A 25,201-nucleotide genomic window follows, 5' to 3' on the forward strand; every position below is an offset into this window, starting at 1 on the left:
CCTAAGGCAGAGGCTTATGGACTGACCCAGGCAGGTGCCCCACAGGGGGTTCTTCATGAATGGAGAAGCAACAAAATTTTTCCCCTCCTCCACCATAAGGATAAACAAAAATAAGCATAATAATAAATGCCCAAAACACTGACCCTTTTCTTATCAAGCATTGACTCTTTTTTTTTTAATGATTTTTTATTATATTATGTTAGTCACCATACAGTACATCCCCGGTTTCCGATGTAAGGCTCGATGATTCATTAGTTGTGTATAACACCCAGTGCACCATGCAATACGTGCCCTCCTTACTACCCATCACCGGCCTATCCCATTCCCCCACCCCCCTCCCCTCTGTAGCCCTCAGTTTGTTTCTCATAGTCCATAGTCTCTCATGTTTCATTCCCCCTTCTGATTACCCCCCCTTTCTTCCCCTACCGATCATCCTAGTTCTTATGTTCCATAGATGAGAGAAACCATATGATAGTTGTCTTTCTCTGCTTGACTTATTTCACTTAGTATTATCTCCTCCAGTGCCGTCCATGTTGTAGCAAATGTTGAGAACTCATTCTTTCTGATTGCTGAGTAATATTCCATTGTATATATGGACCACAACTTCTTAATCCAGTCATCTGTTGAAGGGCATCTCGGCTCCTTCCACAATTTAGCTATTGTGGACAATGCTGCTATGAACATTGGGGTGCATATGGCCCTTCTCTTCACTACGTCTGTATCTTTGGGGTAAACACCCAGTAGTGCAATGGCTGGATCATAGGGTAGCTCAATTTTTAACTTTTTAAGGGACCTCCACACTGTTTTCCAGAGTGGCTGTACCAACTTGCATTCCCACCAACAATGTAGGAGGGATCCCCTTTCTCCACATCCTCTCCAACAATTGTTGTTTCTTGCCTTGTCTATTTTTGCCATTCTAACTGGCGTAAGGTGGTATCTCAGTGTGCTTTTGATTTGAATTTCCTTGATGGCTAATGATTTTGAACATTTTTTCATGTATCTGTTAGCCATTTGTATGTCTTCATTGGAAAAGTGTCTGTTCATATCTTCTGCCCATTTTTTGATTTGTTTATTTGTTTCTCGTGTATTGAGTTTGAGAAGTTCTTTGTAGATCTTGGATACCAGTCCTTTATCTGTAGTGTCATTTGCAAATATCTTCTCCCATTCCATGGGCTGCCTCTTAGTTTTTCTGACTGTTTCCTTGGATGTGCAGAAACTTTTAATCTTGATGAAGTCCCATAAATTCATTTTATCTTTTGTTTCTCTTGCCTTTGGGGATGTATCATGAAAAAGGTTGCTTTGGCCGATGTCGTAGAGGTTGCTGCCTATGTTCTCCTCTAGAATTTTGATGGATTCCTGTCTCACATCGAGGTCTTTCATCCATTTGGAGTTTATTTTTGTGTATGGTGTGAGAGAGTGGTCAAGTTTCATTCTTTTGCATGTAGCTGTCCAATTTTCCCAGCACCATTTATTGAAGAGACTGTCTTTTTCCCACCGGATGTTTTTTCCTGCTTTATCAAATATTAGTTGCCCAAAGAGCTGAGGGTCCATTTCTGGGCTCTCTATTCTGTTTCATTGGTCTATGTGTCTGTTTTTGTGCCAGTACCATGCTGTCTTTGTGATCACAGCTTTGTAGTACAGCTTGAAATCCGGCATTGTGATGCCCCCAGCTTTGTTTTTCCTTTTCAACAGTTCCTTGGAGATCCGGGGCCTTTTCTGGTTCCATACAAATTTAAGGACTATTTGTTCCAGTTCTTTGAAAAATGTCCTCGGTATTTTGATCGGGATAGCATTGAAAGTGTAGATTGTTCTGGGTAGCATGGACATTTTAACTATGTTAATTCTTCCGATCCATGAGCATGGAATATCTTTCCATCTTTTTATGTCTTCCTCAATGTCTTTCAAGAGTGATTTATAGTTTCTAGAATATAGGACCTTTACGTCTCTGGTTAAGTTAATTCCAAGGTAACGTATGGTTTTTGGTGCTATTGTAAATGGGATGGATTCCCTAATTTCTCTTTCTTCGGTCTCGTTATTCGTGTACAGAAATGCAACTGATTTCTGAGCATTGATTTTGTATCCCGCCACGTTACTGAATTGCTCTATAACTTCTAATAGTTTGGGAGTGGCTTCTTTTGGGTTTTCCATATAGAGTATCATGTCATCTGGGAAGAGAGACATTTTGACTTCTTCTTTGCCGATTTGAATACCTTTGATCCCTTTTTGTTGTCTGATTGCTGTTGCAAGGACTTCTAATACTATGTTGAATAATAGTGGCGAGAGTGGGCATCCTTGTCGTGTTCCTGATCTTAAGGGAAAGGCTTCCAGCTTTTCCCCATTGAGAATAATATTTGCAGTAGGCTTTTCATAGATGGCTTTTATGAGATTGAGAAATGTACCTTCTATTCCTACACTCTGAAGGGTTTTAATCAGGAAAGGATGCTGTATTTTGTCAAATGCTTTTTCGGCATCGATTGAGAGGATCATATGGTTCTTGAGTCTTTTCTTGTTGATATGATGTATCACGCTGATTGATTTGCGTATATTGAACCACGCTTGCATCCCAGGTATGAATCCCACTTGATCGTGATGGATAATCCTTTTAATGAACTGTTGGATTCTATTAGCAAGTATCTTGTTGAGGATTTTGGCGTCCATATTCATTAGGGAAATCGGTCTGTAATTCTCCTTTTTAGGGGGTCTTTGCCTGGTTTGGGGATCAAGGTAATATTGGCCTCATAGAATGAGTTTGGTAGCTTTCCTTCTGTTTCTATTTTTTGAAATAGCTTTAGGAGAATAGGTATTATTTCTTCTTTGAATGTTTGGTAGAATTCCCCAGGAAAACCGTCCGGGCCTGGAGTTTTGTTATTTGGAAGGTTGTTTATCACTGACTCAATTTCTTCATAATTAATTGGCCTGTTTAAGGAATCAATTTCTTCCGGTTTCAATCTTGGTAGTTTATAGGTTTCCAGGAAGGATTCCATCTCTTCCAGAGTGCTTAGTTTATTGGCATATAGCTGTTGATAAAAATTTCTAATAATCCTTCCAATTTCAATGGTGTTCGTCGTGACCTCTCCTTTTTCATTCATAATTTTAATAATCTGGGTCCTTTCTCTTTTCTTTTGGATAAGTCTTGCCAGTGGTCTGTCAATTTTATTGATTCTCTCCAAGAACCAGCTTCTAGTCCTGTTGATCTGCTCTACTGTACTTCTGGTTTCGACTTGATTGATTTCAGCTTTAATTTTGGTCAACTGCTTCCTCGTGCGTGGATTAGGCCTGTCCCTCTGTTGCTGTTCCAGCTTCTTGAGGTGAGAATATAAAAACTGCATTTTAGATTTTTCTATTCTTTTGAGTGAGGCTTGGATGGCTATGTATTTCCCCCTTAGGACTGCCTTTGCAGTATCCCATAGGTTTTGGACTGTTGTATTTTCATTCTCATTGGTCTCCATAAATTGTTTAATTTGATTTTTGATTTCCTGGTTTATCGAGTCATTCCTGAGCAGGATGGTTCTTAGTCTCCAAGTGTTTGAGTTTCTTCCAAATTTTTCCTTGTGGTTGAGTTCCAATTTCAGAGCGTTGTGGTCTGAGAATATGCAGGGGATAATTTCAGTCTTTTGGTATCGGTTGAGACCTGTTTTGTGTCCCAGAACATGGTCTATTCTTGAGAATGTTCCATGGGCATTAGAATAGAATGAGTATTCTTTGTTTCTGGGGTGTAGTGTTCTGTATATATCTATGAGGTCCAACTCGTCGAGTATGGCATTCAAAACCTTTGATTCTTTGCTTAGTTTTTGCCAGGGTGTTCTGTCTATTTCTGAGAGTGGAGTGTTGAGGTCCCCTACTATTAATGTATTTTTATTTATATGTCTCTTTATTCTGGTTAAGAGTTGGCTTGTGTATCTTGCTGCTCCCCTGTTGGGGGCATATATATTTATAATTGTCATATCCACCTGTTGAATACTTCCTTTAAGAATAATATAGTGCCCTTCTGCGTCTCTAACTATAGTCTGTAGTTTAAAATCCAGTTTATCTGATATGAGAATTGCTACCCCAGCTTTCTTTTGAGGTCCATTTGCATGAAAGATGGTACTCCATCCCCTTACTCTCAGTCTGAATGCATCTTTGGGTTCGAAATGAATCTCTTGTAGACAGCAAATGGATGGGTCATTTCTTTTTATCCAATCTGCAACCCTGTGGTGTTGTATGGGATGGTTCAAACCATTTACATTAAGACTGATTACTGAGAGATATGATTTTAATAATGCCATGTTGCCAGTAAAGTCTTTGTTTGTATTGGCTGTGACTTTCTGTTCTGTATCACTCTTGGGGCCTTTTTACTTTTATAGAACCCCCCGTAATATCTCATGTAGGGCTGGTTTCGTGGTTACAAAATTGGTTAGTGACTGGCGATTCTGAAATATCTTTATTTCTCCATCAATTCTGAATGACAGCCTTGCTGGATAAAGGATCCTTGGCTGCATGTTTTTCTCTGAAAGAGCTTTAAATATGCTCCCCCAACCTTTTCTCTCATTCCATGTGTAGACAGGTCTGATGTAATTCTGATGCCTTTGCCTTGGTACGTGAGAAATTTCTTTGCCCTGGCCGCTTTCAAAACTGTATCCTTGCATCTAATATTTGCGAAATGCACTATGACGTGACGTGGCGTAGGTTTGTCATGGTTGAGCTTGGGAGGGGTCCTCTCTGCCTCTTGGACACGAATGTTTGTTTCCCTTGCTAGATTAGGGAAGCTTTCAGCTACAATTTGTTCAAATATCTCTTCTAGACCTCTGTTTTTCTCCACCCCCTCGGGGATGCCGATGATTCTAACATTGGATCGTTTCATTGAGTCAGTAATCTCTGTAACCTACATTCGTGGGTGTGGATTTTTTTAAAAGCATATTCTATTTTCATTTTTTCCTCTCTTAACCCATCCTCCAATTCACTAACCCGTTCCTCTGCTTCTGCGACCCTGGCCGTCAGAGCCTCTAGTTTTGCTTGCATTTGGCTCATAGAATTTTTAATTTCTGTCAGATTCGTTCTCATTTCTGTCCTTAGGGATTCTATATTCTTAGTAACCTTTTCGTTAATAGTTTTTTCAATTCTGCTCATCTATTTGACCATTGTTACTCTGAATTCCATTTCTGATAATTTGCTTACATCCATATCCATTATTTCTGTGGCAGAGGCCACAGACTCACTGTCTTTTCTTTGCTGGGGGGGCTTCTCCTTCTTGTCATTCTGATGAGGAGAGGTTGTGGGGTTGTCCAGAGCCCAAATTATTGACTGGGTCCCTGGCCGTGCCCCTTGTTTTATAGGGATCTTAGAGATTTGGGCTTCTTCTTTAAAGATTTTATTTATTTATTTATGTGGCAGCCAACCAGCGAGAGAGGGAACAGAAGCAGGGGAGTGGGAGAGGAAGAAGCAGGCTCCCAGCGGAGGAGCCCGATGAGGGACTCCTTTCCGGAACGCCGGGATCACGCCCTAAGCCGAAGACAGGCCGCTCAATGGCTGCGCCACCCAGGCGCCCGGGTTGTGGGCTTCTTGATTTTTCAGCCTGCCTTCTGTGTTCTGGGGGAGGGGCCTGCCGCGCCGATACTCAGGCAACCCTGTTTGGGTAGAGTCTCCGTGTCCCCTGCAAGGGGGGATGGGGATGGGCACTCTCTGAGCCGGTATTTCCAGGCTTTTGTTCTCTGGCGGCTTTCCCTGGCGGTTTGCTGTGCCTCTTCTGAGAGTCAGAGCAGCAGCGGCCAAATTTCAGCCTCAGTCAGAGAACAGAGGGATTGCGGCCCGTTCTCTACTAATGTTCTGGCCACTTTAACTCTGTTTCTGTTGGTGCTGCTCAACCCTGCAGCGTCCCGGGATGTGCGCCCCACACCCGGCGTCCCAGCCCTCACTTCCAGGGCCGGCGCGTCTCTGTCCTTTGTGTTTCTAACGCCGCCAGCCGCCCCGCGCGCTCCGGAAGCTCCCGGTCTCAGTCTGGATCCAGTGAGCACAGCGGGATTCCGGTGTTCCCCGAGATGCCTGGTGGCACGCGCACCTGGCTAACGGTCTCAGTCTGCTGTTTTGCGAGTGACGACCACGAGCCCGCCCACTCCCCCGTGCAAGTGGCTACCGCTTCCCGGCGCCCAAACGCGGCGGCTCCCTCCCCCTTCCATTTATCTTCCGATATCTGTGCACGGTTTCATGGCTCCCCGCTTCGTACCTCAATACTCAGCACTGGAGATGTTCATTTGTAGAGATCCAGATGCATCTTCCTGAGTCTCAGGCTGGTTCCGTGGTTGTTTAGCCTGGTCTGGTACCTATCCAACTCGACTCAGGGGACCGGCTGAAAACGGTGTCTCCTACTCCTCCGCCATCTTAACTCCTCCTCAACCCAAGCATTGACTCTTTTCTTGTCAAGCATTGTATCTAGTGTTTTATACTATTGCCTTTTAGATTATAACAAATGCACAAAAGAAAATAAACTATTTGTCTCCTGGAGGATGGTTACTGTTTATAATACCTCTCTGCTTTGGGAGGGATATACCCTAAGGGAGGTTTTATATCTTAAGATTTTAGAAGTTGAATAAGAGAGAGATAGAGAGCTACTGAGAGAGATAGAAAGAGAGAGAATGAACTAGTGGGATGGGAGTCCTTTTCATTGATCTGAATAGAAATTTGCATAAAGTTGGATATGGGAAAAAAATCTGCAAAGAAATGAAGAAGAAGAGGACTGGTTAACAGGGCAAATTTCACCTGAGAAGCGAAAGGGAAGGGAGAATGAGAGGAAGGGACCAGAAGTAGAAGGATGCAGACAGAGAGAAATGAGGGCTAGAAGGGGGAGAGGGTTCATGCTTGGGTCAGAACATAAAGGATGGTAAAAGGGTGTTGCTATCTGACATCTTATGGAAATCCTTTTCCCTTTTCCCCACATTACTTTCAGGAAAACACCAATTTCTCACTCCTGTTTTTACTTGAATCTATCTGGGGGTTGTGTTGTAGGCACAATGACATCTCAAGATGGCACAAAGGAAGGTCAGGGGTATGGGTATCCCTATTATGCAGATGAGAAATGTTGGTGGAGGTCACACAACACAGGACTGAAGGGGTCCCATGGAAATTTAGGTCTGTCTGACTCCCATGCTCGGGTTTGGGAAAGCATTATGTCTGAGGATCCAGAAAGGGGGCCTTCTGTGGATCTAAACTATTACTCAACAATGAGGCCAGATCTTGGAGTTGGAGGCAGAAGATGTGTTGTAACATTAAACCCACGGCGACCAGTCATCTCATGAGCGTGCAAAGACTCTCATCAGAGGGTCAGTAAACAAAAACACACATGGGACCAAATACTAGTTTGATTATATCACAGAGAGGCAGGTGTTAATGTGGACTCTTTGGCTTGGACCACCAGGGAAACGAGGATAGGGAAGAACTTGACCACAGGAGAGGTGGGGCCCCCAGCCACCACTCATAAAGGGTGCAGGTCGCTGGAGGCCCTCTGATGATCCTCCTGGCCTCTCCAGACCCTGAGGGCAGCTCTTGCAGGTTGGTGTCCCAGGGAAGCCCGGGGGAGCAGCCTGCTGGGAAGTTGCAGGAGGGATAAAGCCCAAAGCATCTGTTCCCGGAGCTCCAAGGTCTGGCCCCACACCTGCCCCTGTTTGCTGCTGATGGCCTCAGGCAGGAGAGCTTCTTCTGCCCTCCCCAGCTGGCTGCTTCCTGGAAGAGACAGCTCAGGCTGAGGGGGACCAGGAAGGACAGGGTAGGTGGCAATACTTGGACAGTTGTGGGGAGCAAGACCCAGACTAGGGATGGGGACAGGGTCTGTGAGAAATATCATAAGACAAACTGAGGGCTTCAGAGGGGAGGGGGGTGGGGGATTGGGATAGGCCGGTGATGGGTATTAAGGAGGGCATGTATTGCATGATGCACTGGGTGTTATACACAAGTAATGAATCATGGAATATTACATCAAAAACTAGGGATGTACGGTATGGTGACTAACATAACAATAAAAAATTATTATTAAAAAAATAAATAAATGGGATAATAAAAATCTACCTCATTAAAAAAAACATAAGACAGTCTCTTAGCCTTGGGCAGCTGCTGGGAATCCTCTCTGGTTGCCCATTCTGGGTCTTGGGTCTTTTACCCATTCTAGTGCCCTTGCAAGTTCTAGGTCTGCATTCTTGTTTGGGGCTCATTCTGCCCTCCCCCCCCCCCCCATCCACTGGAAATGTTTATACGTGCCTGGAGGATCTTTTGGTTGTTCCAGTTCATGGGAAGGGAGGGAATGCTACTGGCATCTGGTGGGTTGAGGCCAGGGTTATTGCTAAACCTTGTACAATCTGGTATTCTTGTGGTCCATTTGTTCCAGTTGGTGAACCAATATGGTTATATTACTATTATTAACTCAGCCCACAGGTCATTTGGGTTCACTGTCTGTGTTGCACATTCTTGGGTTTGGCAAATGTATAGTTACTTGTACACACCATTATAGGATCATCCAGAATAGTTTCAGGTGCTCTATTTTTCTTGTGCCCAAATGGAATTATGCTAGAGTGTTCATCTGCTTTTGCTTCATTCATTCAAGATCATTTTATAGATACATTTATCCTGCTGTGTGTGCATTGAACTCTTACCTGGGGCTCCAGTAGTTTCCCCAGTCCATGTGACCTGCTGTCTACCCAATTACATTTTCCAAGCAGGCTTGTCTATTTCCCCACTACAAGCAAATCTCCTGGCACATCCTCTGACATGCTCCCTTCAGATAGGTGTGAGCAATTTAGATTGATGCACAGGAGCACATGTCCTGGTGCACAGAGCAGGTGAAATCTATGCTTCTCCATTTTCTGTTCTTGCCAGCAGGCCACTAGGATTGCTTTCTCCCCATATTTCTGTTATTAATGGGTACTTTCTAGTCTGGGGAAATGAATAGGTAAGTGAAAGTCCACAGTCATTTTTCCTCTGTCCTTTCCTTGTCTAAAATCATGCTTTCCTGTGTCTGTGTTACTCCTACTGTGAGTTCTCAACTCATGTCCTTGGCTCATTTCTGCATTGAGGTTTCTCCTTCTGAGTGTAACTGGTTTCTTGTTTCTTATTTTTTCTAGATAGTATTCCCTGGTCAATTTTCAGCAATGCAAAAATTCAATAACTAAATATTTTCACAGAATCTCAGTTTTAGTTACTAATAATGGTAAGAATGAGAGTTATAACTCACTCAAGCCAAAGCCCTCTAGGGGACTCAATAGTGTATTAGCATAAGAAGTCCTGGGGCCATATTGTTAAGAGCTGCTCATTATCATTTGTGTTCCTATGGTAATGTTATCTTACAATTGCGTTAAATTCTCTGTTTTGCATGAGTATTACCTGTGAAAATCAATGGGAAATGCTATGAGTTTGGGACCTTGATCTAGTCTTCTGTGGCTTGTGTTCTGTCTTTGCTGAAATATATTTCTTTTACCTTTGTAGGTAGTTGATCACATCTCTTCCCTTTCAATCCCGATATTCCTTCTTTCCTTATCATCCCCAAGTACCACTCCAGACTTTCAGTTCCCAGCTAATGACCAGCAGAGGCAGTGAGTAACCTTGGCTTGTTCCTGTTTCTAAAATAGTGCATTGATAGTTCCCCACTTCATGTACTATTTGCTAGTTTTGTGGTATATATTCTTAGTTAACTATGAAAGTCTCAGCTGGCGTTAGGTTGAGAAGAAGCTTTTAAAAAAATTTTAAGATGTGCATATGTCAATCATTATGTTGTATATCTAAAATAATACAATGTTATATGACAATTATATATCAACTTTTAAAATCATAAATAGAAACTGAAATTTGGTAATCTAGGATTGCTGCCTGGTTTGATATAGTTATATGACATTTCCTTTTTAGTTTATTCATGTGACTAATCACATGATAGGTTTTCTGATGCTGACTCATCCTTGTCCTTCATGGGATAAACCATGCACCTTCATATCCTTTCTGGTCTCACCAGATGCAGCATCCACAGCTGGTCAGAACTACACCATGGTGTCTGAATTCATCCTCGTGGGCTTCTCCACCTTCCCGCTGCATCTCCTGCCTGCCTTCTTCCTGCTGTACCTGCTGATGTACCTGTTCACCCTGCTGGGAAACCTGATCATCATGGCCACTGTGTGGAGTGAGCACGGCCTGCACACACCCATGTACCTCTTCCTGTGCGCCCTGTCCACCTCCGAGATTCTGTTCACTGTTGCCATCACCCCTCGCATGCTAGTTGACATGCTCTCCAGCCACCGCTCCATCACCTTTGTGGCCTGTGCCAGCCAGATGTTCTTCTCCTTCACATTCGGCTTCACCCACTCCTTCCTGCTCATGATCATGGGCTATGACCGCTACGTGGCCATCTGCCACCCCCTGCGCTACAACGTGCTCATGAGCACCCGCACCTGTGCCCGTCTGGTGTCCTGGACCTGGGCTGGTGGCTCAGTCATGGGGATGATGGTGACCCTGATAGTTTTTCACCTCACCTTCTGTGGGTCTAATGTGGTACACCATTTCTTCTGCCATGCGTTTTCCCTCCTAAAGTTGTCCTGTGGGAAGGAGACATCCTCTGTCTCCTTGGGTGTGATCCTGGTGTGTGTCACAGCTCTGATGGGCTGTTTATTCCTCATTGTCCTCTCCTATGTCTTCATCGTGGCTGCCATATTGAGGATCCCCTCAGCTGAGGGCAGGCACAAGACCTTCTCTACATGTGTGTCCCACCTCACTGTGGTCATTGTGCACTATGGTTTTGCCTCCATTATCTACCTCAAGCCCAAGAGCCCCCATTCTATGGACAGTAACACTCTGATGGCCACCACCTATACAGTATTCACTCCCTTTCTCAGCCCGATCATTTTCAGCTTCAAGAATAAGGAGCTCAAGAATGCTATAAAGAAAAGTTTCCAGAGAAAATTCAGTTCCCTAAGCTCTTGATGGCCAGTTTGGTGGTGAGGAATATGATACAAGAACTGGGGATAATGATCATCTCCAGGGGACTGTTGTAGGTATTCAGTGTATGAAAATACTGAATAGGTATTGTTGGATGCACTCACAGGTATTGGAGCAGGCTAGGTATTAGTTTTTCCATTTGTTTGCCCTTTCCCTCTTGCATAAGCTCTAGCGATCCTCATCTCTGTTCTTGACCCCTGCGATGAACTCCATCCTGTTACCTCTAAGAATGTGTTATCTCTCGGTGGATGCGGTGGAAAGCATCACATAGATTTGCGGGTGGTAATGAACAGGGTTCTTCTCCAGTAGACAAGCAAGGGAGGAGTTTCACTTCCCTCACCATAACATAAGCAAAAGTAACGTAATGATAAATATCACCAGCACTGGAGCTTTACTTATCAGACACCAGTGCTGTATAAGTGTTATCTCTAATTACAACAAATGCAGAAACAAACATTAGCAGTTTTTCTCTAAGGAGATGGTTGAATGTTTATAGTTCCTTCTGTCTTTGTGTGGGAGGGGGGTGGATAGACTCTAAGGAGGTTTCCATGTTGTGCTTAGTAGAGTGATGGATGTCAGACTATAAAGTGGAGAAAGTGAGAGGCAGAGAGACAGAGAGAGAAAGGGGAGAGGATTCAGTGCTTAGGTAAGAACATACAAAATATCAAAAGTGGGTTGTTATCTGACATGTTATGGAAATCCTTTTCCCTTTTCCCCCCCACATTACTTTCAATAAACATCAATTTCTAATTCCTGTGTCTTACGTGAATAGATCTGGGGGATGTGTTGGAGGGCACAGTGCTAACTGAAGGTGGCCAAAAAAGAGGTCAAGGGTATGGGTTCCCCCTTTCACAGATGTGAAATGTTGGTGGAGGTCACACAACACGTGAATGAAGGAGTCACATGCAATTTTAGGTCTGTATGACTCTCATATATCTCAGGATCCAGGAAGGGGGATTTCCATTGGATAAGTTCGTAGTCAAGTTGTGGGCAGATATTTGATTTGCAGGAAGAAGATGTTGTATAATAATAAACCTAAGAATGGCTGTCACATATGAGTGCCTGCTGCTTGCCAGATGTGGGAATGGTTTCCTCTGCATTCACTCCTCTAGGGCTGAAAATAAATTATTATTTCTGCACATTTAGATATGACCCATATCTATTACTACTCACATTTTTGAAATGCAGAAAATGCAAATCTGAGAGATGATTCGTCCCCAGCCACACTGCCCTGAATTGGTGAGGCAGAATCCATTACAATCTGCATGTGTGTGCAGTTAGTGATCAGGAATGCACCTCTTTCGGGTGCCTGCAGAGAGAAGTGTGGTCCTGTCTGGGGGAGGAAGGCTGTCATTAGAAGGAATAGACACCTTTCAGGGAAGAAGGCAGGTGCAGCCCCAGGCACACACCCCTTTCACACAGCCAGAGATAAACACTGACTCCAGAGCAGCTACTGAGACACTTTGTCACATCAACATTGACAATGAGACCCTGGGGTTCCATTTCATTATTTTACAATCATTGGTGTTAATGACTAATCCCCACCCCACATCAAACCCCAAGATGTCCTTAAGCTCCCTGGTTCCCATGTTTTGGGATGAATCTTCTCTCAAAATTCTACTTTTTATGCAAATAATCAATCACAGAACAGTATGTCAAAAACTAATGATGTACTGTATGGTGACTAACAACCATAATAATTTTTTTTATAAAGGAGAAAAAAAATTTAAAAATTCTGCCCTTCATCTATATTTTGAAAGTTGTGTTCTCATTTCACGTAATACCCATTTCTCCCTAATATCCAACTTTTACTGGTGAATTGTCTATTCGGGTTGGTAATTTGCCAAATGTTAGTGGCATGTGATCTCTTTGACAGCTCACCCTCTTTATTTTGATCCTGTGAGTTTCCCACTACCATTGGCTGGGAAACCCTTAAGGATGACTTCAGACATGGAGCTGTGGTGTAACCCGCACATGGCAAACATCCCTGCTGGGGAAGAAGGGATGAAAGCCCAGTGGACGTGACTCAGGGTCTCTACTGAGCCCTGCCTGGGAGGACTTCCTGGAAGGGTCCCTCCCCACCCCCAACCATGGCCAGTCCCTCTGCAACATAGCGTTCATAGTAATGGTTTGTGCTTCACAGAGCTGCTCGGGTTATGTAAGATCATTCACCTCAAGTGCTCAGCACAGGTCCTGGCTCATAGTAAGGATTCAAAATAATATTAATAATTATTATGACTACTACTCTCAAACACCAATGAAAGGAGATCAGGGTCTGTGTTCAGCCACACCTGAGTTGAGTCCTACCCCAGAGCTTTTAGGTGCCTCCAGTCATTTTTCTAAGAAGGAAGGGAAAATTCAAGAAAAAACAAGTCCAGTCTTTCCTTAAAAAATGTATACTGTGATCTCTAATAAAAATATTCAATTGGAATAATCTGGTGCTGGTTGGTATTCCATCTTTGAAAGGATAATGCCCATCTCACATCACTATGCCCATTATGCTTGCATCAACTCTGAGCTGTGTGCAAGTCTTAGTAAGTATTACATGGTGGCTTTCTTCTTTTTATACAAAACTCTACCATGTTATCCACATGAGTTAAATAAATTTGAGAACTTGTTTTAAAACACTACTTCCAAATAAAATCCCCAAACCAATGCTGGGTTGGTTCCTTATTTTTTCTATAATAAAACTCTTTATATCTATCAATATTAAATTGTAATATTGTATTATATGTTTTATTGTATTATATTACACATTATATTACATAAAATTATTATATATTATATAGCATATATGTCATATATTAAAATCACATTAACATATACTCATATACAGTATGCAAGTAATACCATGTACTATTATATGTTATATTAATATATATTACCATTGCATTTTATAAATTATAGAATATAATATATATAATATATATCTATGTATGTTAAATATAAAACTTATCAGAATTAATATTATCAATAATAATATGTAAAATATACACAATATGTAATAATATTTACATATATTATGTCACATATAATACATTAGTATATGTTTATACCATATATTTTATATTATTGTATAATTACATAATATAAGTATACTAATCATATCTATGTCTTAAAAATATATAAATATAATACATACCACATAATATATAAAACATACACTATATATTATATAATATTAATATATAAACCATATTAACATTATGTATATTACATATACTATTGTATATAGTATTATGGTATGTAATATATAATTAAATATATATACCTTTTTATATAATGGAACAATACACATAGTATACTATAATCTACACTATATTGTAGTTGCACTAGAGCATCATTTACTCACTAAATTGAGTTTTTCAGGAAATTAACAAATATTTATTAAGTACCTACTATGTGTCAAGCATTGTAGGGCTGCAGTGGTGAGAAGGCAGGGACCCAGACCCCTGTCTGGGAGCTTACAATCTAATGGGGAGATTCAGGGGGGGAATAGAGTACCAACGTGTGCTGTACAACAATCATGCTACTCATAAATAATTTATAGGAACTACAATGAAATGCGGACAGCAAGCTCTCTGCGCCACGTGAAAGCTGTGAAATGCTCTCAGAGTGTTGAGAGCTGTGGTTTTACCTTCTCTCCCTCCTGGCAAACTTAGCGACCTTCCACACATTCTATGGAGGTAAAGGACTCAGCAAATAGAAGAGTCATAAGTACATGTAGAAGCTGGGCTTCCGCAGCCCGCAGCCCCCCAGGTCAGTGAGCACACCACGTAAGAGGTGCAGACGGAGGCTCTGCTCTGAGAAGGCTTGGAGATGAGGAGTGGGATACTAGGACTGAAGCGTCTGTTCCGTAACGGACAAGCAGCTTTTCCCATTCCTCCCTACCAGCAATGCGACAAAGCATCCCCTGACATGCTCCCCTATAGATTCCTGTGAACAACGGAGATAGATGCTCAGGAGCACAGGTGCTGGTGCACAGAGCACAGGAACTCTGAATTTGCACCCTCTAGTTCCCACAGGCAGTGCACGAATATTGCTTTCTCCCCATATCCTGATCAGCACTGGACACTTTCTAATTTGGGGCATTGAATAGGTAGATACTACCTATGAATTTTCACTGCATTTCCCTTTCTTTCTCTCCCTAACCTCCCTCTTTTTTTTTTCTTTTTAGCATGTTTTCCTTTTCCTGTGCTACACCCTCTGTGAGTTCTCTGCTCACACCTTTCCTCATTTCCGTGTTGAGCTTTCTACTTCCTGTAGATGGAACTGACTTCTCCTTTATTCTACATCCTATTCCCTGGTCAGTTGTGGACAATGAAAATGATCTTGCCCCACCTTTCCATCTCCCCTTAACTGGATCCAGGACATCTTGTGTTGAACAAGCACTCCTCGTGTTGATGTTTTCATTCTTTCAAAATCACCTAATGTTTGTGCTTCTGGAGTTTAAGAAGTCCTTCTCCACTCTTAGAGCAACAAAATTCTTCCCCTGCACCTTCTCCTATTAACGTCCTAGCATTCTATTTCGTATTTAGTCTTGAATCCAGGAATCCACCTTTGTGTGTTGTCTTGGGCAGAAATTCAGATGGACTTTCCTTTATAAAAGGACCAATTTTGTTTCCCAGAGTCCATAGTCTGTCATGGTTCATTCCCCCATCTTTTAACCCCCCCTTCCTTCTTCCCTTTCTTCTCCTACCGGCCTTCCTACTTCTTATGTTCCATAAATGAGTGAAACCATATGATAATTGTATTTCTCTGCTTGACTTATTTTGCTTAGCATTATTTCCTCCAGTCCCGTCCATGTTGCTGCAAATGTTGTGAAAACATTCTTTTTGATGGCTGAGTAATATTCCATTGTATATATGGACCAGATCTTCTTAATCCAGTCATCTGTTGAAAAATTATTATTAAAAAAAAATGAAAGAACATAATAGGGGGAAAAAAGGACCAATTTTCCCACCACAAACTCTTAAACAATCCACCTTTTCCCTTTGATTTGTGCTCCTACCTCTATCACATCTTCAGCTGTGAATCATGTGGGGAGATTTTCTGAGGTATCCAATCAATTTGATCTGTGTCTCTGTCTGTTCCAGGTTCACATTTAAAAATGACGATGATGTGTAAAGTTGTCCTGTGGGAAGGAGACAGCCACTGTCACCTTGGACGTGGTCCTGGTGTGTGTCACAGCTCTGATGGGATGTTTATTCCTCATTGTCCTCTCCTACGTCTTCATCATGGCTGCCATATTGAGGATCCCCTCAGCTGAGGGCAGACACAAGACCTTCTCCACATGTGTGTCCCACCTCACTGTGGTCATTGTGCACTACAGTTTTGCCTCCATTATCTACCTCAAGCCCCAGGGCCCCCACTCTATGGACAGTAACACTCTGATGACCACCATCTATAGTCTTCACTCCCTTTCTCAGCCCGATCATTTTCAGCCTCAGGAATAAGGAGCTCAAGAATGCCATAAAGGAAAGCTTCCAGAGAAAATTCAGTCCCCTAAACTCCTGATGGCCAGTTTGGTGGTGAGAAAATAGGATGGCAGAGCAGGGAATAATAACGACTCTCTCCATTGGACTGCTGTAGACAGTCAATATATGAGAATACTAAATGGGTTTGTTGGATGCATCCATAGCTGTTGGATGTACGGTAGGTATTTGTTTTTCTTTCACTTTGTTTGCCTCCCTCTTGCATAACCTCTAGTGTTCACCATCTCTCTTTTTTGACCCCATGTGATGAAATCTATCCCATTACCTATGTCTAAGAATGTGTTATCTACCAATGGGCCAGTGGGGGGCATCACATGTGTGTGTCTGAGCACCATACACAGGGTTCTTCTCGCATGGATAAAGAGGGCAGACCCTCCCCTCCTCCACCATCAGGATAAACAAGAGTAAGCATAATAATTAATGGCACCAGCACTGGGCCTTTTCCTATCAGGCAGTGTCCAACATTGTATAAGTATTATTTTTCATTATAAAAAATGCACTAGAGAAAATAAACTATTTGTCTCCAAGAAGACGTCTGATCTTTATAGTTCCTACTGTCTTTGGAGGGGATAGACCCTAAGGAAGTTTCTACATTGATCTCAGTTGAGTGAAGGATGTCTGAATATGAAGTAAAGAGAAAGGGAGAGAGGGAGGGAGAGGGAGAGAGTTGAAGGGAGGAGAGGGTTCGGTGTTTGGATAAGAACATACAGAATATTAACAGTGTGTTGCTATCTGACATCTTATGGAAATGCCTTTCCCTTTCCCCCCCATTACTTTCAGTAAAACATCAAGTTGTCATTCCTGTGTTTTACTTGAATCTATTTAGGGGATGTGTTGGAGGGCACAGTGCTGTCTCAAGATGGCAGAGAGAGGTCAACGGTATGGATACTATTATTAAGCAGCTGAGAAATGTTGGTGGACGTCACACAACACATGAATGATGGGGGTCACATGGAACGTTAGGCCTGTCTGATTCCCATGCTAGGGGTTTGGAAAAACATATGTCTGAGCCTCTGGGAATGAGGACTTCCGTGGATCTAAACTATTACTCAAAGATGAGGCCAGATCTTGGAGTTGGAGGCAGCAGATGCATTGTAATGTTAAACCCATGGCCACCAGTCATCACGTGAGCATATAAAGACTCTCTTCAGGGGCGCCTGGGTGGCTCAGTCTTTAAGCGTCTACCTTTGGCTCAGGTCATGATCCCCGGGATCGAGCCCTGCATTGGGCTCCCTGCTCAGCGGGAAGCCTGCTTCTCCCTCTCCCACTCCCCCTGCTTGTGTTCACTCTCTCTCTGTCAAAGAAATATATAAAATCTAAAAAAAAAAAAAAGACTCTTATCAGATGGTCAGTAACAAAGGCCCACAAGAGACCAAATATTACTTTGATTACATCACTGAGAGCCATATGTTAATGTGAATTCTTTTGTTTGGACCACCAGGACAACAGGGATTGGGAAGAACTCAACCACAAGGAGAGGTGGGGCCCCCAGCCACCATTCATCTTATAGACATACAGAAGCAACTATTATCACTCCTGAGATAGGGGCATAGGGGCTGTGTCTTAGGAACTGAACAAAGATCAGATGTGTTTGTTACTAGAGCCCAAGGATGCATATACTAATGTGGATTCTCTGGCTTCGATCACCATGAGAACAGAGATAGGGTAAATCCACCAAGAGGAGAAGTGGGACTCTCCAGTTTGGTCAGAACAGTGAACACATTCATCGACCAAGAGAAAGCATTCTCTAAGACCCAGCTCTAAATTACCCTTATTCTGGGAAGCCTTCCATCTGCCTTGACTTCATGGCAGAACCCGGAATCCACTTTGGGCTGCTCCAGCTCCTGCCTTCCCCCCTGATGCTGCCTTGACCCCAAGGATTTGAGGGCATCTAATCCTGTCCTGTCTCCCTCAATACTGGGAGCTCCTAGTCCTCGGCAGCTGCTGGGGCTCTCTGGGCAGAGAGAGACAGCAGGGAGCCTCAATTGTGTTGAGTGTTAGAGGAAGGAGGAGAGGCTGCGGGTCCCCGGAGGCCCTCTGATGATCCTCCTGGCCTCTCCAGACCCTGAGGGCAGCTCTTGCAGGTTGGTTTCCCAGGGAGACCCTGGGGAGCAGCCTCCTGGGAGGCTGCAGAAGGGATAAAGCACACAGCATCTGTTCCGGGAGCCCTGAGGTCTGGCCCCACACCTGCCCCTGTGTGCCGCTGACAGCCTCAAGCGGGAGAGCTTCTTCTGCCCTAACCTGCTGGTTGCTTCGTCGAAGAGACAGCCCAGGCTGAGGGGACCAGGAAGGACAGGGTAGGTGGCAATACTCAGACAGTTGTGCGGAGCAAGACCCAGCCTGGGGATGGGGACAGGGCCCCATAAGACAGGATCTTAGCCCTGGGCAGCTTCTGGGGATCTTCCCAGGTTGCCCACTTTGGATCTTGGCGTTTTACCCAACCTAGTGCCCTTTGCAGCTTCTAAGTTTGTATTCTTGTTTGAGGCTGATCCTGCCCCCAAACCCAAAATGTTCGTGGATACCTGGAGGATCTTTTGGTTGTCCCAGCTCATGGGAAGGGAGGGGATTCTACTGCCATCTGTGGGTTGAGGCCAGGGTTGTTGCCAAAGGTTGTTTAATCTGGTATTCTTGTGATCCATTTGTTCTAGTTGGTGACCCAATGTGGTTCCATTATTATTAACTCAACTCAGAGGTTACATTAGGGTTGACTGTGTTACTCATTCTGTGGGTTTTGACAAATGTATAGTGACATGTATACACCCTTACTGCATGGTCCAGAATAGTTTCAGGTGCTCTAATTTTAGTGTGCCCAAATGGAATTATGCTAGAGTGTTCATCTGCTTTTGCTTCATTCACTCAAGATCATTTAACAGGTTCCTTTACACTGCCGTGTGTGCATTGAACTCCTACCTGGGGACCCAGGAGTTGCTTCCAGCCCATGTGACCTCCCTTATCCCAGTTCCTTTTCCAAGCTGACTTGTCCATTTCCCCACTACAAGCAGTGCTACCTAAACATCCTTGACATGCTCCCTTCAGAGAGGTGTGAGCCATCAATATAGGTGCTCAGGAGCACGTGTCCTGGTGCACAGAGCAGGTGAAGTCTGTGTTCTCCAGTCTCGGTTCTCGCCAACAGACTACAAGGATTTCTTTCTGCCAAAATTTCCATTAGCACTGGACACTTTCTAGTCTGGGGAAATGAGTAGGTATATACTGAAAGTCCCTGGTGATCTTCCTCTGTCTTTCCTGTCTTAAAACCGTCATTTTGTGTCCGTGTAACTCCTTCTGTGAGTTCTCTGCTCGTATCCTTGGCTCATTTCTGCGTTGAGGTGTCTCCTTCTGAATGTCACTGGTTCCATATTTCTTCTAGATAGTATTTCCCGGTCAATTTTCAGCAATGCAAAGGCTCTTTTCCCAAATTCCACCTGCCTATTCATGGATCCTTGATATACTTTGTTGAACAAAATCCTTCAGGAAACGTTCATGTCTGTTTCCTTTCCTGAGCAGTGAACATTTATCTCCAGAGAATGGCATCAGCACTTACAGAAGATACGCTTATGAAATTCAAATGCTCTTTCATACATAAAACATGTATATACATATTTCGTGTATTTTTTAAGTTGCTATTTCAGTCCCGCTAGTTAACATATAGTATAATATTAGTCTCAGGTGTTCAATACACTGATTCAACACTTCCATACAACACCCGGTGCTCATCACAACAAGTGAAATCCTCAATCCCCATCACCTATTTCTCCCACCCCCTACCCCTCTACCCTCTGGTAATCAACAGTTTTTTCTCTATAGTTAAGAGTCTCTTTCTTGGTTTGCCTCTAACTCTCTCTTTTTTTCCCCCTTTGCTTCTTTGTTCATTTCTTAAATTCCATACATGAGTGAAATCATATGGTATTTGTCTTTCTCTAACTGGCATATTTCACTTAGCGTAACACTCTCTAGCTCAACCATGTTGTCGCAAATGGCAAAATTTCATCCTTTTTGATCATTGAGTAATATTCCATTGTGTACATAAACCACATCTTCTTTACCCAACACTTGAGATGTTTCCATAATTTGGCTATTGCAGGGAATGCTGCTATACACATCGGAGTGCATGTATCCCTTTGAATCAGTATTTCTCTGTTCTTTGGGTAAATATGTAGTAGTGCAATTGGTGGATATAGGGTAGTTCCATTTTTAACTTTTTGAGGAAACTCCATAGAGTATTCCAGAGTGGCAGCACCAGTTTGCCTTCCCACCTACAGTGTAAAATGGTTCCCCTTTCTCCACGTCACCTTAATATTTGTGATTTTGAGCTTTGGTTAAGAACTCCTTCTTCACTCTGAGATCCCAAACCTTCTCCTATTAACTTTATATTTCATTTTATGTGTGATATCTATCTACCCTGGGTGTGGTCTTACACAGGAATTCAGATTTGCACAGATTCAAGAAATGACCATTTTTCCCACCACGAACCAGTAAACAATCCATTCTTTCCGTTTGACTTGTGCTCCACCTTTATCATCTGTTGCGTTTAGTGTCAGGCAAGGATAGTTTCTGAGATAGCCAACCTGTGTGATTCCATGTATCATAAATATCATGCACATCTGCTCCATTGTCACACTTTTTCAAATGATTCCAAGTCTATACGGACTCTCAACACGGGGAGGGATATCTCTATCTCTCTTGTGTAGTCCATTTTTAGAAGACCAGTACAGCTTTTCACTGACTTTATTTTTCAGAAGGAGGTTTAACTGTTTCCTTGGCTGCGCAGAAGCTTTTTATCTTAATGAAGTCCCACGCGTTCGTTTTTTCTCTTGTTTCTCTTGCCTTTGGAAATGTGTCATGAAAAGTGGCTGTGGCTGATGTCAAAGAGGTTGAAGCCCATGTTCTCCTCTATGATTTTGATGGATTCCTGTCTCACATCGAGGTCTTTCATCCATTTGGAGTTTATCTTTGTGTATGGTGTGAGAGAGTGGTCAAGTTTCATTCTTTTGCATATAGCTGTCCAATTTTCCCAGCACCATTTATTGAAGAGACTGTCTTTTTTCCACTGGATGTTTTTTCCTGCTTTGTCAAAGATTAGTTGCCCAAATCGCTGAGGGTCCATTTCTGGGTTCTCTATTCTGTTCCATTGGTCTATGTGTCTGTTTTTGTGCCAGTACCATGTTGTCTTTGTAATCACAGCTTTGTAGTACAGCTTGAAATCTGGCAACGTGATGCCACCAGCTTTGTTTTTCCTTTTCAATAATTCCTTGGTGATTCGGGGCCTTTTCTGGTTCCACACAAATTTAAGGGCTGTTTGTTCTAGCTCTTTGAAAAATGTCATTGGTATTTTGATTGGAATGGCATTGAAAGTGTAGACTGCTCTGGGTAGTATAGACATTTTAACTATATTTATTCTTCCGATCCATGAGCATGGAATATTTTTCCATCTTTTTGTGTCTTCTTCAATGTCTTTCAAGAGTGATTTGTAGTTTCTAGAATATAGATCCTTTATGTCTCTGGTTAAGTTAATTCCGAGATAACGTATGATTTTTGGTGCTATTGTAAATGGAATGGATTCCCTAATTTCTCTTTCTTCAGTCTCATTGTTCGTGTATAGAAATGCAACTGATTTCTGAGCATTGATTTTGTATCCCGCCACATTACTGAATTGGTCTATAAATACTAGTAAATTGGGGGTGTAGTCTTTTGGGTTTTCCATATAGAGTATCATGTCATCTGTGAAGAGAGACAGTTTGGCTTTTTCATTACCGATTTGGACATCTTTTATCTCTTTGGTGACTAACATAACATAATAAAAAATTATTATAAAAAAAGAAGGAGGTAAGATAGTACTTAAATTTAACTTCTTAAATAGTAAATGCAGTTGCACTGAATATAATTTGGGGGAGAACTGACATAATTGGTATATTAGCTCAATCCATCCAAGAGAGCACATTGGTTTCCATACTTTCCATGTACCCGGACCATCTTCTACATATCTATCTGTGGTTAAAATTTCTGTGCTTGGAGATATTGCATGTGCTTAGTTAATTTCTAGATATTCTAAACCCGAGGCTTTCAAACTGTGATATGAAGATCCTCGGGGTCCTGAAGACCCTTTTTGGGGCCATCAGGTCCTTACTCTTCCAATGAAAGTGAGGATGTGTTTTTGTCTTATGCCTCAACTAAAATCACATATTGCTCCAGGCTGAATGAAGGACATACAACCGTAATCTTGTCTTCCATCCAGCCAACATTGGCCAAATTTGCAAAAATGTAGAACAAAGCCAGACTTCGCACTACATGAGTTTTTTAAAAATGCAGTTGCTTTGCTAAAGTGTCCCTTATATTAACATGAGTTGATTGTTCCCTTAGATTGAATCAAAGGTTGATTATTGTTCTTTTCCATGTGTTAATAACTAAATATTTTCAAAGAATCACAGTTTTAATTACTAATATGGTAAGAATGGAGAGTTATCACTCCCTCAAACTATGGCCCTCTAGGGGACTCAATAGGTTTCTAGAGTAAAGAAATCCTGACACCAAAATGTATGAGCACTGTCTCATATTAGTCTGTGTCACTATTGGTAATGTTATTTTATGTTTTCCTTAAATTCTATCTTTAATGTAATGATTATGGGTGTAATTTCATGGAAAATACTGTGCCTTTAGGAAGTTGATCTCGCCTTCTGCAACTTGTGTTCTAGCTTTGCTCAAATACATTCCACCTTCATTCTTTCATCTTTTACGTCAATGATCACGTCTCTTCCCTTCTGATCCTGATATTCCTTCTTTCTATATCTTTCCTCAAGCACCACTCCTGGCTTTCTGTTCCCTGCTAATGAGCAGCACAGACAGTGAGTACCCTTGGCTTGTTCCTGATTCTAAAACAATGCACACTTAGTTTTCCACTTCATGTAACATTTGCTAATTTTGCAATATCTATTCTTAGTTAGCTAAAGAAGGCCCAGTGAATTTCGAGTTGAGAAGAAGCTTTTTAAAAATCTTTATGATATATGCATTTTGCAGTATATATAAAATAATGCAATTTTATATGTCAATTAAAAATCAATTCTAAAAATCATAAATAGGAATTAAAATTTAGTAATCCAAGACTACTGCCTAGATTGATGTAATTAAATGACATTTATTTTAGTTTATTCTTGTGACTAATCACATGATAGGTATTCTGATGCTGAATTATGCTTCTCCTTCACGGGATAAACCAGGTACCTTCATTCCCCTTCTGGTCTCACTAGATGCAGCATCTGAGGCAGGTCAGAACTACAGCATGGTGTGTGAATTCATCCTCGTGGGCTTCTCCAACTTCCCCCCACATCTCCTGCCCGTCTTCTTCCTGCTGTTCCTGCTCATGTACCTGTTCACACTGCTGGGGAACCTGATCATCATGGTTACTGTCAGGAGTGAGCGCAGCCTACGCATGCCTATGTACCTCTTCCTGTGCGCCCTGTCCATCTCCTAGATCCTCTATACCTTTTCTGTCACCCCAAGCCTGCTGGCCGACCTGCTCTTCACCCGCCGCACCATCACTTTTGTGGCCTGCGCCGGCCAGATGCTCTTCTCCTTCATGTTCGGCTTCACCCACTCCTTCCTGCTCACGGTCATGGGCTACGACCGCTACGTGGCCATCACTCACCCCCTTTCGTACAATGTGCTCATGAGCACCCGCTCCTGTGCCCGTCTAGTGTCCTGGTCCTGGGCTGGTGGCTCAGTCATGGGGTTGATGGTGACCCTGATAGTTTTTCACCTCACCTTCTGTGGGTCTAATGTGATACACCATTGTGTCTGCCATGCCCTTTCCCTCCTAAACTTGGCCTGTGGGAAGGAGACATCCTCTGTCACCTTGGGTGTGATCCTGGTGTGTGTCACAGCTCTGATGGGATGTTCATTCCTCATCATCCTCTCCTATGTCTTCATAGTGGCTGCCATATTGAGGATCCCCTCAGCTGAGGGCAGGCACAAGACCTTCTCCACATGTGTGTCCCACCTCACTGTGGTCATTGTGCACTACAGTTTTGCCTCCATTATCTACCTCAAGCTCAAGGGCCCCCATTCTATGGACAGTAACACTCTGAAGGCCACCACCTATACAGTCTTCACTCCCTTTCTCAGCCCAATCATTTTCAGCCTCAGGAATAAGGAGCTCAAGAATGCCATAAAGAAAAGCTTCCAGAGAAAATTCAGTCCTTTAAGCTCCTGATGGCCAGTTTGGTGGTGAGGCAATATGATAGCATGGCTGACAATAATAACAACTCTCTCCAGAGGACTATTGTAGGAACTCACTATATGAAAATACTGAATAGGTATTGTTGGATGCACCCATAGGTAACAGAGCAGGATAGGTACTTGTTTTTCCCCAATTTGTTTGCTGCCTCTGGCATAGACTCTATGTCTTACTTTGACCCTGTGTGATGAATTCCTCCCATTACCTCTGTCTAAGAGTGTGTCATCTACCTGTGGGCTGGTGGGAGACATCACATGGATGTGTCTGGGCACTGATGCCAATGGTTTCTCTTGAATGGACCAGTATGGGAGGACCTTTCCTCCTCCACCACCAGGAAAAACAGAAATGAGCATAATAATAAATGCCACCAGCATCAAGGTTTTTCTTAACAGGCACTCTGACCAGTGTTGTCCAAGTATTATCTTTTAATTATAAGATATGTACAAAAGAACATAAACTATTTGTCTCCAAGGAGATGGTTGACTGACTCCTCAATGTCTTTGGAGGGCAGAGACCCTCAGGAGGTTTCTGTGTT

At 42.7% G+C, this 25,201-nt stretch overlaps 1 protein-coding gene and 1 pseudogene across 1 annotated transcript; both read left to right on the forward strand.

Annotated features, from left to right (window-relative positions):
• Positions 1-9,978: 9,978 nt before the first annotated feature.
• LOC123780025 (olfactory receptor 10H4-like) lies at positions 9,979-10,929 on the forward strand. Its single transcript, XM_045778787.2, has one exon. It carries the CDS (start codon positions 10,000-10,002, stop codon positions 10,927-10,929), a length of 930 nt encoding a protein of 309 aa, XP_045634743.1. The 5' UTR covers positions 9,979-9,999.
• A 12,774-nt stretch (positions 10,930-23,703) lies between these two features.
• On the forward strand, positions 23,704-24,642 carry LOC123780030 (olfactory receptor 10H3-like; annotated as a pseudogene).
• The last annotated feature ends 559 nt before the right edge of the window (positions 24,643-25,201 follow it).

This window comes from Ursus americanus, chromosome 14 (genome assembly GCF_024610735.1).
Source record: "Ursus americanus isolate L20-20 chromosome 14, mUrsAme1.1.p, whole genome shotgun sequence".
Classification (NCBI taxonomy): domain Eukaryota; kingdom Metazoa; phylum Chordata; class Mammalia; order Carnivora; family Ursidae; genus Ursus; species Ursus americanus.

Excerpts from the sequence above, each read along its gene's own strand:
- LOC123780025 (XM_045778787.2), top strand. The coding sequence starts at position 10,000 with ATGGTGTCTGAATTCATCCTCGTGGGCTTCTCCACCTTCCCGCTGCAT.